At 34.7% G+C, this 21,880-nt stretch overlaps 3 protein-coding genes across 5 annotated transcripts in view; 2 read left to right on the top strand and 1 right to left on the bottom strand.

The window, feature by feature from the left end:
• The first annotated feature begins 197 nt into the window (after nucleotides 1–197).
• Nucleotides 198–1,191, top strand: LOC120770856 (pre-mRNA-splicing factor Syf2). Its single transcript, XM_040098469.1, has one exon. It carries the CDS (start codon nucleotides 392–394, stop codon nucleotides 1,079–1,081), a length of 690 nt encoding a protein of 229 aa, XP_039954403.1. The 5' UTR covers nucleotides 198–391; the 3' UTR covers nucleotides 1,082–1,191.
• On the bottom strand, nucleotides 1,175–2,789 carry LOC120770855 (zinc finger protein 277). The gene is made up of 3 exons (XM_040098468.1): nucleotides 2,511–2,789; nucleotides 1,571–2,457; nucleotides 1,175–1,516 (listed from the first exon to the last, which is right to left on the bottom strand). Exons 1-3 carry the CDS (start codon nucleotides 2,761–2,763, stop codon nucleotides 1,277–1,279), a joined length of 1,380 nt encoding a protein of 459 aa, XP_039954402.1. The 5' UTR covers nucleotides 2,764–2,789; the 3' UTR covers nucleotides 1,175–1,276.
• A 375-nt stretch (nucleotides 2,790–3,164) lies between these two features.
• LOC120770854 (formin-J-like) overlaps nucleotides 3,165–21,880 on the top strand; it is a 47,801-nt gene continuing 29,085 nt past the window's right edge. For all 3 annotated transcript variants that reach the window (XM_040098466.1, XM_040098465.1, XM_040098463.1), the window contains exon 1: nucleotides 3,165–3,480. The gene's annotated coding sequence lies outside the window, so the exon portion shown is untranslated. The remainder of the gene's footprint in view (nucleotides 3,481–21,880) is intronic.

Raw genomic sequence — 21,880 nt, 5'->3', positions numbered from 1 at the left:
GTTATATTGGTTTTAAAAAAAAAGTATAAACTCTTTTATTATTTAAAATTTAAATGAACATCGTTGGAGCATAAAAAATTTTCAGCGAAAAATTTTTAAAATGTTTCAGAAAGTGTTTGATTAATGATTATCGTCTTATGTTACTTGTCAACACTACACAATGAGCTCATTGTGAATGACTTCATCAAAGAAGCAGGTAGTAAATAAACCATCAAATAAACTTCGACGTAAAACAAGTTGTAATATTTTAGAGATTACATTATTTAGGAATAAATATAAGCAAATACAACGCACAGATCAAAATTAGTTTTAACTTGATAATATAAAGGTGAAGTTATCAATATTTGCGAAATACACCCAAACAATATAAAATATCTAAAACTCGACAAGAATGGAAACAGAGAAACCTCGTGAGAAAACAGCAGCCGAAAAGCTGGCTGAGCGCAAGGCACGTTTGCGGGAATTGCACAAGCAGCGACAGGAGGCACGTACGCAGAATAATCATGAAGTGATTGCTGAGGATGCCCGCAAAAAGTTACCCAACAACTGGGAAGCACGTAGGCGTCAAGCAGAATGGCTGATAGCAGATGAAAAGGCTCGGGAGGAAGCCACACAACAAGGAAAGGATTATGACCGCTTAAAGTTATTGTCAGTATCAGCAGTCGACGCTGAGCGTATTGAAAAGAAGAAACGTAAACAGAATCCCGATTTAGGATTTTCTACATTCGAAGCGCAAACAGCACGTCAATACAATCGTTTGGTTAAGAATCTGCCACCACGCGATATGGCCAAATATGAACAACAGAAAGAGGAGTTAGGCGAAGCATTTTATGGTGGACCGAATACTATTTTGCAAGGTTTAGTAAAGGATAAGAAATCTTCAATCGATAACATGGCCAAAGATCTGGAACAACAAATCGAACGTAGAAAGAAATATTCGCGTAGACGTACTTATAATGATGATGCCGATGTCGATTTCATTAATGAGCGCAACTCTAAATTCAACAAGAAACTACATCGTTTTTATGGTGAACATACAGCGGAGATCAAACAGAATTTGGAACGTGGTACTGCAATATAAGCATATTAAATGCTTTAAGCAAACGCAATTATGCTTTAAACTGTCATTAGCTGTAGGCATAATAACTCTAGGGATATTAATAAAAAAAAAATGTTTGTTGTACACAATAAGCACTATTTTGATTTTGAATCTGTTCATACTTTACAATATGCATTTGAGTCGATTATTCGTTATTATAAATATTAGCACTCTAAATTAGGCGTATGGAAAGTTCTCCAAAGACAGTCGTTCAGCATCTTTATTTATCTGTGCCATTGTATCTTCAGATATAATTCGCACCACACCGTCATCCATATCGTCATTGGGACTGTCATCAAGCACACATAGAAGACTGTCATCCTCGTAAGTGGGAAAGAAATATTCAGGCTTATCCCATTGCTTTTTAGTGCCACAGCCGAAATGTTTCTCGGCTTCCATATGAAGTAGTAATTTTTCCTAAAATAACTTACATCTGTTAATTTGATGCAGAAACAATGTAAGAATACTTACTTCATCTTCACAACGCAAATTGCAGGTTACACAGCGCATCAAACATATTTGTCGTCGCACATAGTTAACAACTTTGATTTTCTCATAAAAATTCAGTCCCAGTAGAGCTGACTCAAAATCTACGTTATGTGTGGCTAGCATATGTTTCTTTAGAACCTCGAATTTTTCCTCTTTCTGTTTACAATAAAGGCAATTGAAAGGGGACATCTTTCCCATATCTTCATCCCAATCAGACCAGTCTGAATCACTTGCATCACTCTGGCTACGCACAGGAAAGTGGTGTTCAAAATCTGGTGATGTCGCCAATTCGGGTGAGCGCACTTCTGCTACTGTTTCTTCTTGTGTTTTACGTCTTCGTTCAGTTTTCCTTTTTCCAACAGGTGGTTTATTGTGTGGCTTTTTATTGCGATAGTTTAGCAGGAAGAAACGATCATATTCCCGATTATTGGGATTGATACGTTTGTGTGCTTTTTTACGCATGTGTTCCTTTAAAGTGGATCGATCTTTAAAGACTTTTTCGCAATAAAGACACACTAAATTTTCAAGATTGCTTTGTACTTTTGCCAGTAGCTCATCTATATAAACCAGATTTTCAGGTTTACCTAATTGTAAGAAGTGTTTATTAAATAAGTGCTCCAGAAATTCAGAACGCAACCCAGTAATAATATCACGACAATAGAGACATTCCTTTGAAAAATTACGATCTGTTAGTTCGAACTGATGCTGAGCGAGGGCACGTTCCAGGTGATTTTTCTGTAGATTGTGGCGCAGTTCGTAATCTTTTGGTAATATATCGCTCAGTAAATAATATCTTTCGTTTTTCGCAGGTGTACCATCTGGCAATTGATCCAAAAGCATTGTGGTGCAATATTGCTCCAACTCATGACCTACAATTGAAGTTCATCCATAATTTGATATTCCAAATAGATATAAAACTAACCTGTGAATTCTCTAAGCCAATAAATCAAATATTCTTCAAGTAATGGAATATCATCCACATCTGCTATAACCAATCGGTGCTCCAAAAACAGATGTGCGAGATAGTCATCTTTGTCTGCGGGAAATTGATAAACACGACTGCACTGGAGACATTGAATTTTGGTTGGTTCAGAGGACTGTAAATTCGAGTTGACTGATTCCTGACTAAAAGACAATGCTGGAAGTATTTCGTTTTCATGATTACTTTCCTCCATTTCTCAACAAATCTGAATCACTCTGGCTTTAAAGAAATCAAAATAATAAGAAATGTCAATACAAAACAGCTGTGAAAGCCTATTAACAATAGATGATACAATTGAGATATTGTGTAAATATTTCTCAAGTTAAGTAAATAGAGTTAACATATTCAATAAATAAAATTGTTTATTAAAATATTGATATAATTTTAACTTTAAAAAAATATTAATTGTTATAACGCATACAATTTGAGATTCTACCATTGCTAATCATTAATGATCTCAAGTCTACACCAAATTTTGGAGACTAAAAACGTCATATGATCGCAGCACGTAAACGTTCTCAAACCTGATGACAGACGAATAGCAAAAGAGGGAAAATAAAAACTTTATTCATTTAATTTCCAATTGGTGAAATATTATTTCGGTTCGCGAAATAATTGTACAATTCATAAAAATTAAATATTATAAAGTTTATCGGACTGTTGAAGTGGAATATGAATTTTATTGTACAATAATGGCTGAAAACTAGTGCATAAAGAAAATAAAGCAATCTAATACAAAACGCACAGAACGATATTACAGAAAAAGCAGATAAATTTGCGAATTGTGAAAGCAACAGACAGTGCTGATAAACTTAAAAGCCAGAAAACGGCAAATCAGATTTTTGGAAAATCTGCAATTACGGCAAATAATTTTTGCAGATTTGCAGCTGACGTCGGTAATCATATTGCGGTAAGTTATTTGGAATTTATACAATTTCAAAATTACTAATAAATTGAATTGTATAAAATTTGGGAGGCATGCAGGTTTATGGTACTGTATTAATGCATATATTTTGGTATCAAAAATAATGGCGGTCCCTATTTATACACCCACCAAAACACCAAAATATACTATTTTTTGGTTATATCAATATCATCATTTAAGTATGTGCATATATTGCACATATAAATAAGCTTAATGGTGTGTGGTAGTCTAAATTCTTTGTCCTCATATAACTCAAAAAGTTGTTTTAAAATTGAATTACTGCTTTACATACTTGATAATTTACAACGTCATTCAACAAAGCAACAGGAAATGACAGACAACGATAAGGTGCGCGTTCGGATATTTTATCTCCCTTCTCCGATCCTGCCGCTTTCGCAATGTGATAAGTATTACAATGCTTATCGCTTCCTAATTTATTTCTTATCATTGCAAATTTTCCTTCATTTTGTATGCAAACTTTGCGGATGTTTTATTCTGACATAACTACATGTATGCAAATACATACAATGAAAATTTTATTCTTATTAGAATTTGAAAAAAGAAATGGAATTCTTGTCGTCACACATTTATAAAAAATAATATAAAATATCAAACTCCATGCGGGATTTCTTCAAACGAGTTAGGGCTGTAGCATTCTTCGTAATTATACATACATATATTTGTATGCACTTAATTCCTTTGTTAGTTCTTATTTCGTTGGCTTTTATAATATTGTTTTTTTTTTTACACAGTGAGTGAGTTCGTTTGTGTATATGTACATATGTATATATGTTTATAAGCAATGTGAAGAAAGGTTCACTAAACCAATGGCAGCTGCGCCAAATTTTTATCGCTTTCTCAGTATTTGCATTACAGATTATGGCATAACTTTAGAAAAGTTAGGGCTTTTCTTAGTAGGTACTGTCTGCAAACACTTAAAAAATTTAATAGACTTATTCTCGTTATACAGACGATAAGTATATGGTGATCAGTCAAATAAGTATGAAATTATATGAGTCAATTTACAAAAATATTAAAGCAAGAAGCTGATGTATAATAATTATTTAAATACATACTTACATATGTATTTGTAGAATTCTGGGAAAAAAATTCCTTAAATGTTAAAGTAATTGCTGCCACTCGCGTCCCATACCTGTAATGTTGTGCATTTGGCGCCAGTAATCTCTAGCATGTCACTTAATGATAGCGTATCTACGATTCACTGCAATTAGCGCAAGACAACACTTTCACTATTCCATGTTTATTATAATTGTTATACGTGTGTACATATTTAAACCTGCCTATATATTTAAATATATTTAGGTATCTATATACACATATGTACATATGCTTGGATGTATGTATATATGCATTTGTGGGTACAAACAAAAGGTAAATTGTTTTTGGCTTTACTGTTATCTAAAAGAACAAAAATAATAAAAATATAAAAAACAAACAAACTAACAACTAGAAACAAACAACTGTTATCAGCTGATTTACATTCACACACTCATAAATATGCATATTTTTATACAAATATATACATATGTATGTACATATGTATGTACATATATGTAGATAATAATGTTTGTAAAAGTTTTGTGATAAGAAAAATTCTCAGAATCGATAATGCGACAAGCACTATTAACTACATAAATACATACATACATACATATTAGAAGGCACTAATGCATGGGGCTTGCTCTGCAAATTCAATGTTTAACGTATGTCTCGACAGAATTAATGATATTGAACGGTGTTTTTGTATTTGTTGTACTAAGCCAATAAATTAATGATATTGAACGGTGTTTCTGTATTTGTTATACTACTTCAAATTATCATATAATACGCATATTTAGCAGGCAGAATGAGCTAAGTTCAGGTGCAGCTGAACATTTTAAACTCTTGCAATGCACAAAAAATAAAGACGGTGAAATATTTCCAGATTTTGACACAACTTTATGTGCTGAACCGATTTCTAGATGAACAGCAGGAAATATATTAGGAAAATATGAAATTAATTATTAATCCACACCGAATACATTTTTCTTAAAGCTTTCTATATACATATCATGAAATATATATGTATATGTACATATGTACATATGTATATGTATATTGTTTTCAAAAATTTAAAAAATATTTACTATTTTTTTTGAAGACTGCAGTACATTGCTGTATGTACATATGTACATACATACATAGGTTAATTTATATTTTACATACATATGAAAAACTGAAAAACTATATTCAGACATACGCAAAATTAAATGGCTCGTGCCTTAACTGCTTTAAAAATAAGCAATGTTCTTATCGCACAGCAATATTAATGTACAAATATGTATTTATGTGATTATATGTAAGTAATTATTTTAATAGTATTCGGAAAATTTAAATTAGGTTTTATAAATGCTCAAGTCTTAATAAAAAATAGTCAATTAACTTAAGTTATCACGCTCATTTCCTTCAAAAAAGCCTATGTTCAAAATCAACTTTTTCAAGAAGTGCTCCAACAGGCGACGGTGGTTCTAGGCAGTTACGCTATCTGAAACAAAAAAAAGGAAAAAACCGTTAACTTCCGCTACCCTTCATATTTACAAAAATCCTTTACAAAAACTTTGGTCAGTTTGTATGGCAGCTATATGCTATGTTGATTTGATTTAAACAATTTTTTCGGAGATAGCATTATTGCCTCCATGCCCCTTGCCAAATTTGACGAAAATATCTTGTAAAATTAAAAAGTTTTCCATTCAAGCACTTGATATTGATCCTTCTGTTTGTATGACAGCTATGCCAATCCAACAAACGAGCGGCTTCTTGGTGATAAAAGGACGTGTGTAAAATTTTAGATCGCTATCTCTAAAACAGAGGGTCTTATTCGTATATATACAGACAGACATGGCTTAATCGGCTCAGCTTCGCGCAAACTTAATATTCCCTGAGATCTTAATACACACAAGACTTGCTAGTAAGGGACCAACATTTTAAGCTTTACATAAATTTTTGGAAAATGGCAAGACTCTTAAATTTCTTTACCGAAGAGTTTTGGTTATATTTCCAGTGAATACGAACGACAGTTCGAAGAAAATGCCTTCAAAATTTTACATGGTTAGGTACACGCTTCGTCGACACTACAACGGAATGGACGGAAAAAAAATATTTTTCACCATTCACCAATTGAATAATGTTTTGGGGTCTACAGTATACTTTAAGTCTAAAAATGTTGATTTTTGGAAAATCATATACCGACATAACCCCTTATGAAAGTATTTTTCCATAAAAAAAATATTTTTTATTTTATTTTTTTCCCAATAATTTATTTAATATTTAATTTTTTTTTAATAATTTTTTAATGTATATTTACTTTTATACATTTTTTATTTTTTTTAATAAATTTTTAAATATTTTTTTTTTTATTTTTTATAATAAATTTTTTATTTTTTTTTTTTTTATTTTAAATATATATTTTTTTAAATTTTTTTTTTATTTTTTATTATTTCACATATTTTTCATATTTTTTTTATATTTTTTTTTAATTTTTTTTTTTAATTTTTTATAATAAAAAACTTTTTTAATTTTTTTAAATTTTTTAATTTTTGTAAAACAATTTTTTTTTCATATATTTTTATTTTATTTTTAAGATTTTCTAATAAATTTTTTTTTCTTACAAAAATATTTTTGTAGATCTTTATAACAATTTCTAGCATAATTCTACTGTGAATGAGGCATAAAATGGATTTTTAATTTTTAAAACAGTAAAAGCACAATGTCGCGAAGAAAAGTCGTAAAAAATTGCAAAATATTTATATGATCAAAAATCAGTTCCTTCGCAAGAAAAAAATATTATAATAGTTTGGTGATATTTACTTGAGAATTTTATTGTGTGGTGTAAACTTTCTTTTACTTTAGCTTTTATTCAAAACGTTTTGGCTTTACATAGCATTTTTGTTATACATATTTTGATGTTTCCAAAAAAAAATTATAAAAATTTCCATAAAAAACTTGCAATAAGCACACTTTCAACTTATAATTTCACCACTGCCTATTGTAGCTCTCATTAACATGTATATATACTGCATATATAGTATTTGTTTTGTTCCATCGCCTCCATAATTTCAAAGGAATCATGTTAAATCCGCCTGATGCCTTGACATTCTACCAGACGGCATATAAAAAGGAAATATTAGAGCACAAATAACAATATTTTCAGTACACATATGTACATACATACATATATATGTACATATACATATGTGTATTCTTCATATATACATATGTATGTCAACTCGCCAGTATATTTTTGTTAATGTGCAAACATATATTATGCGGCGCCGCCGGCCTTTGCCCCTCCTAATGATTTCCCACACTTGTCTACCATACAATGATTTCCTTTCACAACACACACTATACATACAAACATATCTACCCAAAAATATATGTAGAAAAGTACATACGTACGTACTTTTATTCCAGTGGTAAAACGTCGCGATAGCTCACTGCAACTAACGGTTTTTAGTATATCATATAGAAATACGGATGGACAAAAGAAAATAGTAAGACTTTGTGGGCAAAAAATAGTAAGACATTTTGATTTAAATTTCGCACGAGGTCCCATTAAATTTTGTGTGCGGAATCGAATTTCTGGTGTCGAAACGTTTAATCTTGTTGGAAAGAGGACAAACCACGTCCAAGATGGCCATCAACATCAACTGATGTTCAACACGTCAATAAAATAAAGGTATTGGTGCTTGAAAATCGACGATTAACAGTCAGAGATCTTAGCGGCATCGTCGGAATATCGTAAGGATCAGTGAAATCCATTTAGAAATATCATTTTGGCCTAAAAGTGAAAGCACTATTCGTAAAAAGAGGCCGGAATTATGGGTCGACAACTCCTGGTTTTAGACCATATACCGTTACGCACTGCATTGATTCTTTGTGAGTTTTTCGCAAACTTTTCAACCAATATCGTACCGCAATCACCGTATTCGCCTGATTTAGCTCCGTGTGACTTTTGGCTGTTCAGCAAGCTCAAATGTCCGTTCCGTGGAAACCGTTTTAAGTCAATTGAAGACATTAAACGTTAAGCGCTACGCGCATTGAAGGCTATTCCGGAAATTTACTTTAAAAATTGATTCGAGTATTCGGCGAGAAGACATACAAGGTGCATTCCAAAGTAAACAGGAATTTTTGAATCTAGCGCCCCCTGGTGGGCATCTATATGTCGAGTGGTGCGTTAGAATCTGCTATCTTTATCTATTGTCCAGTGAGAATTTCATGACATTTCATCGATTGGAAGTGAAGTTATTCCGTTTTAAGTGTCAGTATGTTTGTGTTATCGGTGCGAAAATGAGCTTCGAACAAAGAGCCAACATTAAATTTTGTTTAAAATTGATAAAACTTTTACCGAAACTTTTCAATTGATGAAATAAGTTTATGGCGATGATTGCCTATCGTGAGGACATAAATGACGATCAACATGTGGGCCAATCAAAACTGTGGGTGAATTCATCAAAACTCAGCCGAAATCATCATTGAAATTTATGTAAATGGAATTGAAACATCGATTTATCGCATTTTGACCGCACATTTAGGCTTACGAAAGGTGTGTGCACGGTTTTTTCAGAATCCACGGTTGCTCAGAATCCAACATTCGAAGGACGATTATTTGACCAAAAATCACATTTTAACCATTAACCACTCCCCGTATTCACCTGATATGGCACCGTTCGACTTCTTCCTTTTCGGAAAAATGTATTTGCCCATGAAAGGAAAGCATTGTGCAGACGTAGAGGCCATTCAAAAGGCTTGCACCGGCATATTGGCGGCCACACCAGCCAACGAGTTAAAACAGTCGTTTGACATGCTTTTGGACCGTGCAAAAAGCTGTATTGAAGCAGAAGGAGACTATTTTGAATAAAATAAATTGATTTTGCCGAAAAAACCATTTGTTTTGTTTTTTTTTAAGTCCTGTTTAAGACCCAAATCAGACTCTCACACGTCGTTCTCAAGCGTTGGGCATCTCTGTGACGTCATTGTGGCCCGGGGGTGTCATTGGCCCGTCCTTCTTCCGTGATGATCAAGACCGGCACGTTACTGTGAATGGGCATCGATGCCGCGCAATGATAACCAAATACTTTTGGCCCGAATTGGTTGATATATGTAGACTTGGACAATATGTGGTTTCAATAGGACAGCGCCACACAGGGAATGTCACAATCGATTTATTGAAAACCAAGTTTGGTAGACGAGTTATCTCGCGAAATGGCACCGCCAATTGGCCCCTCGGTCGTGCGTTTTGACGCCGTTAGACTATTACTTGTGGGGCTGCGTCAAGTCTATAGTCTATGCCAACAAGGCAGTGCCGATTGATATACTTTATACGAATATCGAACGTGAAATTGCAGCAATATCGGCCAATTTATGCTTGAAAACCGTCGAATATTGGGTTCAGCGTCTGGACTTCTGCAAGCGTACTCGTGGTGGCCAAGCGAAAGGAATCGAGTTCCATACATAATGGCATCGAATGTACTTTTACAGGAATAAAGAATTTCAAAAAAGCGCTCCTATTGAAAAATCCGAGTGTAAACTCAGTTGCGCCCGCATTTTTTGGCCTTACTATATTTTTATGTTTTGCCACAATTCAAAAGCTAACACAGATCGCGAAAGTAAATTAAAAAAAAAAAAACAGACCGAAGCATTGAATACATAATGTAGGGTGAAGAAATTTTGAAAAATAAATATTAATAGCCGTATGTGAGAAAAAAATAAATACGAAAATATTATGTCTAATGACGTCAGATTGGTATTTGACTGACGTCCGAAATTCCACAGAACGCCTCTTCAAAAATCGATCGCTCGCTGTGCTGCTCGTAACGGTCGATCGGCTGTACGGAAAATCAGCCAGAATAAAGTTATGTTATTCTTGTTTGATATTCATGTATTAAACACATACATATATAAACGTGTATATTGCAAATGACAAGTATGTATGTGTGTAAGGAAAGGGTGGTCGAAATGCATGATGAGTTCAAGGCTAGTATCGCCGCTCTGCTATCTGAGTGGATGATTACTTCTCTGAAAGAGGCTACACTCCAGAACAGTAAATCTACTGCTACCTTAATGGCCTAGAAGACACCGCAAAGGAAGTCTGAAAGGCAGAAAGTCTGAAACTGCAGTTGACAGAGAGCTCCCAACAGTAGATCTCTCCACCAACCTTCCCCCCAAGCTTTAACCCAACCGAGGAGAAGCTCACTGCCCCTCTACTCCAACGGCTTCTTCTCACCCACAACTCCCTTGCTGGTATGAGGGTTGAGAAGAATCCGCCAGAGTGCGGTTTGGCGACTCCGTGATCCAAGTGATCTAGTATGAAGTCAAAGCAAGTGAGGATTTCCGAGTGTTCAGACCCGTGTTCTTTTAATAACCCAGTCTCTCTGAGTCTGATAGCAGCTTTCGCAGCCATACACCTTTCAACGATGTCCACGGGCAATATGTGCAGTATGGCTTTCGAGTTTCTTTGCAAGTGTGGTCTTTTCTAGAGCCCTCCACCACATAAAAACTCCATAGAACAAAATGGGCTTGACTATGGTATCAAAGAGGCAGAGGACCACTTTCGATGAGAGACCCCACCTTTAGCCAATGGCTCTCTTCGATATTCAATTTCTATGAAAGCTTTCTTTGCAGAATGAGCCCTAGATATTTCACTGCTTTCGATGGTTCCAATGTATGGATGCCTTTCATGCCGCTGTGGTCTTGTATCTTCTGGTGAATAAAACCATCTCGGTTTTATTTGGGTTGATGGCGAGACCGTTTACGACTGCGCAATTATTTACGACGCTGAGATACCCCTGCGTCAATTCGTAAACGGTGTTCAGGAACTTTGCTTTAACCATAAACGCTCCATCGTCTGCATAGGCAATCACCCTGCAGCCACGATTTTCAAGTTTTTTGAGCAGGTCTTTAGCGACCAGGATCCATAGAAGAGTAGAGAGAAGTACTTACATTTCGTCGAGCACGTGCGTTCCCCATTCCGTTTCGATCATTCTGTCGCACAGAAGACTGAAATTTTGGTGTTTGAGGTTTGATTCAACCCCTAAACCGTCCAAAGCAGTTACTACTGCTTCCGGCAGGTCATTATTGAAAGCTCTCTATAAAGCAAGGAAGGTCCCAGCAGCAAATTCCTTACGTCTAATGGTTTCCTCAAGCCATGACATGATAGTATGCAGGGCAGTATCCACTGACTTGCCTTTACAATAAGCATGTTGCGCTCCTGATAAAAGGTTCCTCGGAAACCGCCCCCTTATGTAACAGTCAATCAGTCTCTCTAGAGTTTTTAGTAAGTAGGAGAAGACGCTGATGAGAATTGATCGCCCAATTCAAGTTCCGTTCATCCAGAAGGTCGTTAAACACAATAACAATATTCACATTTTCAGCCGCCTGGTTTGCGTTTTCGACCTTATCGAAGGAAAATATGGCGTATTTTCTCTTTTTTTGATATTTATCTTCGACGCGTGCTCTAACCAAACTGAGTCTAATCTAAGTTTTCTGTATTACAACAAAAGCTCTAGTATTTACTTAAGTCGAGCTGAAGAAATTTTATGTCCTAAATCTTTTCTTTAATGAAATACGTAAATATATTCCTGTTACTATAACTGTAATCAGATTTCGATTTTCGAGAGACTATTTTCTCCCAAAACTAAAGTTAACATAGCAACTGGTATTTGAACCACCCTGTATGCCGGTGGTTTTGTGCCTATTGGACTTAAAGTATTTCTTGATATTATTTTGTTATTATGAAATTTTTTATTGTCATATGTTTTATGTGTTGATTTATTTTCGAAACGCATTGCTTCACATTTTCTATTCTTTATGTTTGTGTGTGTGCGATTTGTCGGCAAATACATACATACATGCGTAGCTAAGTATATATGTAAATTAATTTTTCATCTATGTTTTTTTTCGCCGTTAAAATGTATTTTTATTTTATGTCTTTTTTAAGGATTTGGTGAAAGTGATAGGCGCGCGACAGCGCCAACTATGGCACGCCCCCGTCCGCGCAATGCCACCGCTCAGCGCGCATAAATTATCACTTCTACGCAATTTTGGCATTTCCATTTGTTATTTTGAGCGTTTGTCCTTTCAAGTTATTGTTTAAATTTTGAAAACTTATTTTTGAAAATATATAAGCGAAAAGTTTTCATTGTTTCCGGTCATTTACTTAAAAATAAATGGATTTTTGAAATACATATACATATACATAAGTATAAATAAATATTTTTTTAGATAAAATAGTTTTTTAATATATTTATATACATATATATTTTTTTTAGTTTTTTTTTCGAACGCTCAGTTTGCGAGAAGCTTAAAATCTTAACTATTATCTTTTGAGGTAGAGGTGAAGATAAAGACATGTGATTCCTAAAAAAATCCTTAATATTTCTAACAACCTTGAAATATACTCGTCCTTGTCCTTTTTTTTATAACTTTGATAATCTCTCAGATATACTGTGATCAAAGCTATTATTATAGCTGAAATTTTGGGAAAGCGATTCAAATCGTTATATCCACTTGTCAGGAAAACCGGTTTTTTAATTTTTTTGGTTTGGAGGCAGCCCGTAGCCGGTCTCCAGGAGAATCTCCCAAAAAAACATTGTTATAATTTTAGTAAAATATAAGAAATGACTTTTTCACAAAAATGGTAGCTTCCGAAAAAAAGTTGTTTTATTTTTATTTTTTTTTTTTTTATTTAATTTTTAATTTTTTCACAATGATGCCTGTTTATTTTAATTTTATTTTTTTTTTTTTAATTTTTAATCATTCTTATTTTTTTAATTTTTAGATTTTTTTTTTAATTTTTATTTTTTTAATTTTTTATTTTTTTTTTTTTTTTTTTTTAATTTTTATTTCAAAGTGATCAAAAAAATCGAAATTATCATCAAAAATATTCTTTTGATATTACCAGTCGTTTTGATGAAATTTTCCTCACCGACTCCGAAAACAACAAGTCTAGAAAAACTATAAAAAAAAAATCTTAGAAGTGTTTCAAAAACGTCGGAGAGAATCAGAGCAGCGGTCGTAGAACCAAGCTCTCTATATACAGTCAGGGATACAGTCTTCACAGGTTTTAAATACCGCCGTGTTTTTTTTGGAGACCGTAAAGATTGGTCGTATTTTACACTGGCCACTGAAAGCTAAAGAAACATTTATACAACAAAGGCCTAGCTTTTTGCGTAAATTACCAGTTCTGCGACAGAAAGCCTGACACTCCAGAACACTTGCTTATTGACTGCATAGCAGTCTTCAAACGCAGGTTTAAAGCCCTTGCATCCATGTTTCCAAATAGGGATCACATCGCTTCACTAGCACCAGGCAGAATATTGAACTTTATCAAGGGCTATGTGGGTCTTTGTGATTCAGCAGAGGGTACAACAGACCTATGGTTGCGGTGCATTCCTCGTTTATCAATTAGTCTTGATTGATTGACTACTTTCATATCTCCAAAACTTTTTGCTGGATCAACTTAAAATATTCGGTCAATTTTTTTAAACATATGTATATATGTTTTAAGACTCACAAGTGGATATAACCTCTTAAATTCTGTATTTTTTGCTAACCCAACATACATTGATCTTAGTTATCGATAAGTGAATAATTCTCAACCAAGTACTATTCTACAATCCAGGCACCCAAAAACGAACTAAGAATCTTATTGTACCCAACGATAATTGGTTTGAAAAATCAATTTATGGAACTATTTTTGGAAATTCAAACATATTCGAATATGTTGTTGCAACGGGTATCTAATCCCAGTTAGAATGGTAAGGATTAGATAAGTTGTCGTCGACGCCATCCAACGGTAGGCTCAAGAAACGTGCTGTTTCGACGGGGTCGGAATGTACTGAGAGGGAGTCGGTGAAGGTGTTGATGGCTCCACTGAATGGCGCACAGTGCTTGTCGGAAATTCGAAGTCTGGTCGATGTATTGTAGTGGAGGAATAACCTCTTGATGCTCCTAGCAGACGGTTCCGTTCTAAGCAGATGACTGCAGGGATGATTTCGAAAAAACGCCAGCAGGAACTGCTTAGAGTGGAGTTCATTATGCTCCTTAACTGCGAGCAAACGAGCCTTACTATGCAAGTGTTCGATAGAAGAAATCAAGAGGCATCCTATCGTAGTTCGGAGTACAGTGTTCTGACAAGTCTGGGACTTCCTCGTCTGCGTTTCACTGCATCTAGGCGATCATATTGATGCGGAGTAGTTAAGAGCTGTCCGGTCTATTGCCTTGTAAGTTGCTAACACGTTTCCTTGTCCTTTCCCCCATTGGCTGCCAGCTTGCGTTTTGAGGATTTTGTTGCGGTTCTGTACTTTGGTAATAATAGCGGTCGTATGAGGAGTAAAGGAGCAGAGACTGTCAAAAGTCACACATAAAATTTTAGGATTATTGACAGTTGGAATCTTTATGTCATCGACTGCAATAGTAAGGTCAAGTCTATACTCTTTCATCCAGTTTGTGAATATGGTAGCTGTAGATTTAGTGGGGGAGAGTGTTAAGTTCCGTGCAGCAAGGAAGCGAGAAAGTTAGTTTTTATCGATAATTTACACTTTCTTAAATATGTTCCAATATCGATAATTATCATTTCTTGAATGAAATTAAATTTTCAGGTAAACCCGGTCTAAACATCGGCCAACTTTTTAGTTTGAAGTTGATAATTCTTGATATAATAAAGGATTAGGTCCGTACCGGTTACGGAACCCAGTGGGTCCGTTTAGGTCCGTTCCGGTTACGTAGTAACTCAACTGACGGAGAACAGAAATGTCGATAATCGATAACAGCACTTATCTTTGTACCGATTACATAATTTTTGCTAACGAAGTTCCCTAAAAACGCACTCTCTCAATAAAATTGAACAGAATTTACATTTGTTTTTAAAATTTATCTAAGTTATTGAGTCTAAGTTTACCGTGTTAGACCTAGAAATTAAGTCTAATTTTTTCACTGTTAATTATTTTAAATTCGAACATAAGAAAAACAAAGTAATCACTTGTTTGTTGCTCTAGTCGTAGTATTTTTCACCTGCGTCCTTTAACACCTTTCACTGTAGCAATTTATCATTTCGCCGTTGCCTTTGATCTTCACATTCCACTCACTAATCCAGCCACCTTACGCGCTGTACGCTGTATTAAACGGTGTACAAAAGCGCGCTGAATGCTAGGCACTTCTTTGCTGCAATTCCAAACGTTTTGTCACATGCCAAAAAGTTATTAGGAGGCATCACTTTATCATTCCGAAATTAAATTCGAATTCTCTTTGCCACTTTCACTTACACGCTCGTTATATGCTATGCGGCATAAAGCTACACATTAAACGCGTAGAATTTCTTAATTTTATTCTTTATTTTTATTTTTGTGTTTTATCTTGCTTTAGTTTGTTTGCTTCGAACTCTCGTTGACAAGATCATCGCTTATTTTTGGCTCATCATTCATTCTACTCACTGGTTGTGCTTGACAATTGCATGGCAAGACAACGCCAACTCACACATGCAGGCAAGCGCGCCGCAGCGCCTTTAGATGTGTCCAAATAAATTTTAATTCTTTACTGCTTGGGACCAACTGGCAACAACTGTCCAAGTGTTGATGGAAATGTCCTGTTTATAGGACATTTTGCGCACTTTGTGTTATATTCCTACGTACAGTTAAGGGACTGGTCTGTTTCAAGCTAATTAATTCTTTCTTTGAGACTTTGCTCTTTTATATCTACATATATTCCATTTTAGTTTTTTTTATTATACCATATTTTATTTTTTTATGATTACATATACATATTATACATATATTGACGTATAGCTTTTGACAGGTGTTCAATAGATATTTACAATATTTTTTTCATATTCTGACGGGTTTTTGAATAGGGACGCTACAAGCGTAGACCGATTGTGTCTAGAATATTGCTGCCGCTAGCACATCTATTGAGGAAGACCTCAATCAGTCTCTCACACGTCGTTCTCAGGCGTGGGCATCTCTGTGACGTCGTTGTGCTAAATTTTGTGAAAAGATCTGGTCCTAAATCTTTACAAGATCAAATTGACGTAAGAACTGAAGTCGCTTGACCACCAGAATCGTTCATCGAAAAAACATCTTCAGTAATGAGGCTCATTTCTAGCTAAATGGCTTCGTCTATAAGCAAAATATGCGTTATTGGTGAGGCAGCAATCCGCACGGACTCCAAGAGTCACCATTGCATCCCGATAAACTACGCTCCGGTGCGGTTTATGGACCGGCGGTGTCATTGAGCCTTACTACTTTCGTGATGATCAAGATCGTCACGTTACCGTGAATGATAGCCGAATATTTTTGGCTCGAATTGGATGATATGCTCTTGGACAATATGTGGTTTCAACAGAACGGCGCCACAAGCCACACAGTGAATGTCACAATCGATTTATTGAAAACCAAGTTTGGTGAACGTGTTATCTCACAAAATGGCCAAGTAAATTGGCCGCCTCGGTTGTGCGATTTGATGCCGTTAGACTATTTCCTGTGGGGCTACGCCAAGTCTATGGTCTATGCCAACAAGCCAGCGACGATTGTTGAACTTCGTACGAATATCAAACATGAAATTGCAACAGTATCGGCCGAGTTATGCTTGAAAATTGGCAAAAATTGAGTTCAGCGTCTGGACTTCTGCAAGCCCATGGTGACCATGCAATATCAACGTTTTTTATTTGACAAAAGATATTTACGAAATTTTACACAGATTTTTATTCAAAGCATCGCCATAATCTCCGAAGAAATTGTTCATATCGGTTAACTATAGCATATTGCATCTTAACAAAATTTAGCGTAGCTTTTTATTAAAGGCTTCTCTACAATCTCCGAAAGAATTTTTCATATCGGATAACTTTATCATATAGCTGCCATACTATCTGGTCGATTACACCCAAGTCCTTGTATGGAAAACTTTTTTATTTGAGAATTAATCTTCACGAAATTTTGCATAGATTAGTATTCAAGGTATCGCTTTAATCTCTGAACAGATTGTTCAGATCGGACAACTATAGCATATATCTGCCATAGAAACTGATCATCAAACTCAAGTCCTTGTGTGGAAAACTTTTTTATTTGAAAATCAATCTTCACGAAATTTAGCATAGTTTATTATTCAAGGCATCGCTACAATCTCCGAAGGAATCGTTCGGATCAGATAACTATAGTAAAATTCTTCACATCGGACCACTATAGCATGTAGCTGCCATACAAACTGATCGATCAAAATCAAGTCCTATGGAAAAGTTATTTGACAAAGCATCACGAGAATTTGGCATAATTTTTCAGGCATCGAACAATCTCGGAATTTTTCAGATCAGATAACTATAGCATGTAGCTGCCATACAAACTGATCCATCAAAATCAAGTCCTTGTATGGAAAACTTTTTTATTTGGCAAGGTATCTTAACAAAATTTGGCACAGATTAATATTCAAAGCATCGCTACAATTTCCAAACATATTGTTCAAATCGGACAACTATAGCATATAGCTGTCATATAAACCGTTCGATCAAAAACAAGCTAAAGATGTTTTTATTCCCTTTTATAATTTGAAAATGCAACTGCGAAGGGTATTGTAGCTTCGTTGCAGCCGAAGTTAAAGTTTTTTCTTGTTTCGCTTGGTTGAGAATGCAGAAATGCATTGTTTTACAATCCTTCAGTTTAACAAAAGCAATGCAGTAATTCTTAAAAATAAATAAATATCTGTAACAAATATTTGGAAAAGATTTACGTATATATATATATATATATATATTTATGGTATATATATGTATGTATATTTAAAACACATACCCCTTTCAGCTAAAGCAACGAGGCACTGTTACCGCAATTTGTTTATTTGCCGAAATTCGCTTGCAATTTTCTTTTTGCTTTAGACGCTTTATTTTTATGGGCGATATGGCATTGCCAAAAGCCAGCAATAACCCCGCAGACATTTGGACGTGAGCGCGTATTTGCGGTATTTTTGTTTATTGCGCACCATCAAAGAACAAAACAACGGATTTTGCGAAAATACATTATAAGAACAACAATGAAGAAAATGGAGCAAAACAACGCAAAACAATAAAGCGCTGGAAGCATTGGAGGGGAAGAAAAAATAGAAAAATGGAAAAATAGAAAAAAAATAGAAAGAAATGAAAAAAAATTTAAAAAAAATAAAACTAACAAATTAAAAAAAATTATAATTAAGGGAAAAAATTAAAAAAAAATTAAAAAAAAAAAATAATTAAAAAGAAAAAATAAAATTAAGTAGAATAGAAGACAAAAAGTATTAAAGAGAAAAGCAAAATATAAAACTTTTGCCACTAAAATTGAAAATTTAATTTAATGAGATGGGGAATTTTCGTAGTTGGTAAGCTTTTGTTTTGTTTTACCCATTAGTTTCTTTTTTTTTTGTCAATAGATTTTGCTTTTGCTGCTATTTTATTTAGAAATATATGAGTGTTGGATACAAACATATGAAATATATGTGTGTATTGCCGCATAGCGCATGTAAATGCGTGTCCCTCACCCTCTAGCCTAGTTGGCAACCAATCTCTTACGTGCTGCTTATACGTTTTTTTCCTGTTGTTCTGCATTTAATTTTATTGTTATTTCATTCGCTGTTGATTACTTTGTAAACGCCGCGCGCCTTGCGCTCCGCACCCGTCACTCCTCGACCCTCAAGCGTTTGCTTTTCCACCCACTACACTGCTTTTACATGAAACTTTGTTGTATTTCTGGCAGTTTGTTGTTAGCGCACTCCCTTTTGGTCAACAATAAAAAAAGTGTAAAAGCATTAAAGCAGATCTACATCACGATCATTGCATATTTTGGCCAAAATTAAGTCGCTGTGTAAATAAACTTTATAAGATCGTCTAAAAATAGCCAGCAAATATTGTTTCTACGTACGTGTGTCCGTATATACATATTTACTATGTACATATGTACGTATGTACTTAGCGTGCTTCGTTGTTGTTGCGCTGTGGATATGTATGTTTTATTGTTTTGTATGTGCGCACATAAAATTTCTGAATTGAATTGAATTGTCGTTTGCGCCTTCGTCGCCGCGTTAGTGTCAAGTCAGCCGTCGCTTCACCCTGCTGCCCGCACTCATTACGTCCGTACACAAAGTATCGATGGTTTCTGCTACTCGTTTTTGTTTGTTTAGATTATTTTTACCAATTCTCGTGCATGCATGTGTTGTTGTTGTTTTTGTTGTTTGCGTTGGTAAAATAAAACGTCTGCTGGCTACGCCATCAGGCCGCTGCTCGTTCACTTGTTTCGCTGTACATTTGTCTCTTGTTGCTTGTTGCTTTTGCAAACCGCCTGAAATTATTTTGAATATTTTTTCCGTTTACCGCTTTGACGTAGAAAAACATGCTGTGCTTTTGAGCATACACCGCTAATTGTGAAGGTCGTTCTTACGTGCGAATATGGTGTGCACTTGTAGTCCAACTAAGACTCCAAGTAAACAAAAATATAGACATATGTATGTACATATGTATATGCCTTAGTAAAGCTATTCCAACAAAGGAAGTTATGGCTTTCTTTCAATTTTTTAAGGAAGATCTTAAGGAAAGATTTTAAGAAAGGTCCGTCCGTATATGTCTGAACTAGTCGCTCAATTATTGAGATATCGATCTGAAATTTGGCTCACGTGCTTTTTTCCCCAAGAGGCTGCTAATTTGTTTCAAACTAAAGTCGTTATCGGACCACTATTTGACAAACAACAAAATTTGGCCGTCAAAGTACAAGTCCTTATATCGGGAAACTCTATTTATTGACAAGATATCTCAAAGTAAAATTTGGCATAGCTCTTTTCTTCTTTCAGGCATCTCTACAACCTCCGAAAAGAAATTTTCAGATCGGACAACTATAATATGGCTGCCATACAAAATCAAATCAAGTCCATGTGTCAAAGTCCTTATGACTGATGTCCTCGGTTGGTTTTTATCTAGGCAGATATCTTGATAAAGTTTTAGCATAGACTGCCATACAAAATTATTAAAGAGCATCGCTTTTTATCAGATATGAATTTTTCAGATTCAGATAACCATTGCATATCAGTAGCTGCATATTCGTCATACAAACTGATTCATCAAACTCAAGACCTTGCCATGGAAAAATTTTTTATTTGACAAGGTGCCTTCACGAAATTTAGCACAGATTATTATCTAAAAGAATGCTACAATTTGCAAAGAAATTGTTTGGATCGGTGTACTATAGCATATAGCTGGCATACAAACTGACCGTACAAACTAAAGTCCTTATATGGAAAACTTTTTTATTTGGTAAGATATCTTAACAAAATTTGGCAAAGCTTATTATTCAAGGCATCGTTACAATCTCCGAACGAATTTTTTCAGATCGCATAACTATACCATATAGCTGCCATACAAACTGACTGATCTGACTGATTAAACTCCCTTCTTCAACATACATATGTACATACGTATGGTGACTAATGGTTTGCTGAATTTCGACGTAACAATACGCACACAACTAATACACCTTGTTTTAAAGGGATCTTTGAGAGTCCATAATCCCAGAGATCAGCATAATTGGCATCTTAAAAGAACGCATGGATTCTATCATCATCCAATTTTTGCAATGGCAAAAATGTTGCTTTTCAACCTTATAAATGGTGTCCAGTTCAAAGGACTTCTTTCTTGCATTTAACTCTCTCGCAAAGTCCTATCGTGCCACGAAACTTGCATCACACACAATTTCAATTCCGCATTTTTTTTAATTTTTTTTGGCAAAAGCGCTAATTACAAATATTTTCGTTTATACCTCATGAAGGTCATGTCTTTCCATCCACCACACATCCAATTACTAATTTCAATTATTTATATTATAATAAATAAATGTGTTCTTCTTTTGTTTTGGAAAATTTTGAGCCAATAATTCACCAAACTCAAATCCGCACATTACGCCCTAACACTTTTGCCGCCACTGTATACATTTGCTAAGCCAGTTTCCTTCACCGTTCTGCGCTTATTATAAAATTCCATAATACTTGCACTATTTATTATGTAGGTATTAATGGGGAATTTACTGTTATTATTATTTGTTTTCTTTACTTTCACTTAATTATCAGGCGATTTTCAGCAACACTGTGTTTAGACCTTTAAATTGCATAAACAGCAAGAGAAATATTTTACATTTCAAAGTAATTAATGCCGCAATTTTTGGGCCGTTTCTGTCAAAATAATGCTACAATTTGGAGGATCGCACAATATATTCCAATGTTAATGTTGCACAACATTTAATGGGGCGTTTCGCAAATAACAACAACAACAACGACAGCACGTGTAAAGCTGAAATGATAGAACGAACGGTAATAAGATCAGCGGGCG

Source organism: Bactrocera tryoni, chromosome 3, assembly GCF_016617805.1.
Source record: "Bactrocera tryoni isolate S06 chromosome 3, CSIRO_BtryS06_freeze2, whole genome shotgun sequence".
Classification (NCBI taxonomy): domain Eukaryota; kingdom Metazoa; phylum Arthropoda; class Insecta; order Diptera; family Tephritidae; genus Bactrocera; species Bactrocera tryoni.
Note: the sequence above shows the minus strand (reverse complement) of the source record. Positions and strands in the feature narration are given on the sequence as shown.

Excerpts from the sequence above, each read along its gene's own strand:
- LOC120770856 (XM_040098469.1), top strand. The coding sequence starts at position 392 with ATGGAAACAGAGAAACCTCGTGAGAAAACAGCAGCCGAAAAGCTGGCT.
- LOC120770855 (XM_040098468.1), bottom strand. The coding sequence starts at position 2,763 with ATGGAGGAAAGTAATCATGAAAACGAAATACTTCCAGCATTGTCTTTT. Across the intron at positions 2,458-2,510 it reads TTGGCTTAGAGAATTCACAG|GTCATGAGTTGGAGCAATAT; the intron begins GTTAGTTTTATA and ends CTTCAATTGTAG. Across the intron at positions 1,517-1,570 it reads ATTTGCGTTGTGAAGATGAA|GAAAAATTACTACTTCATAT; the intron begins GTAAGTATTCTT and ends AAGTTATTTTAG.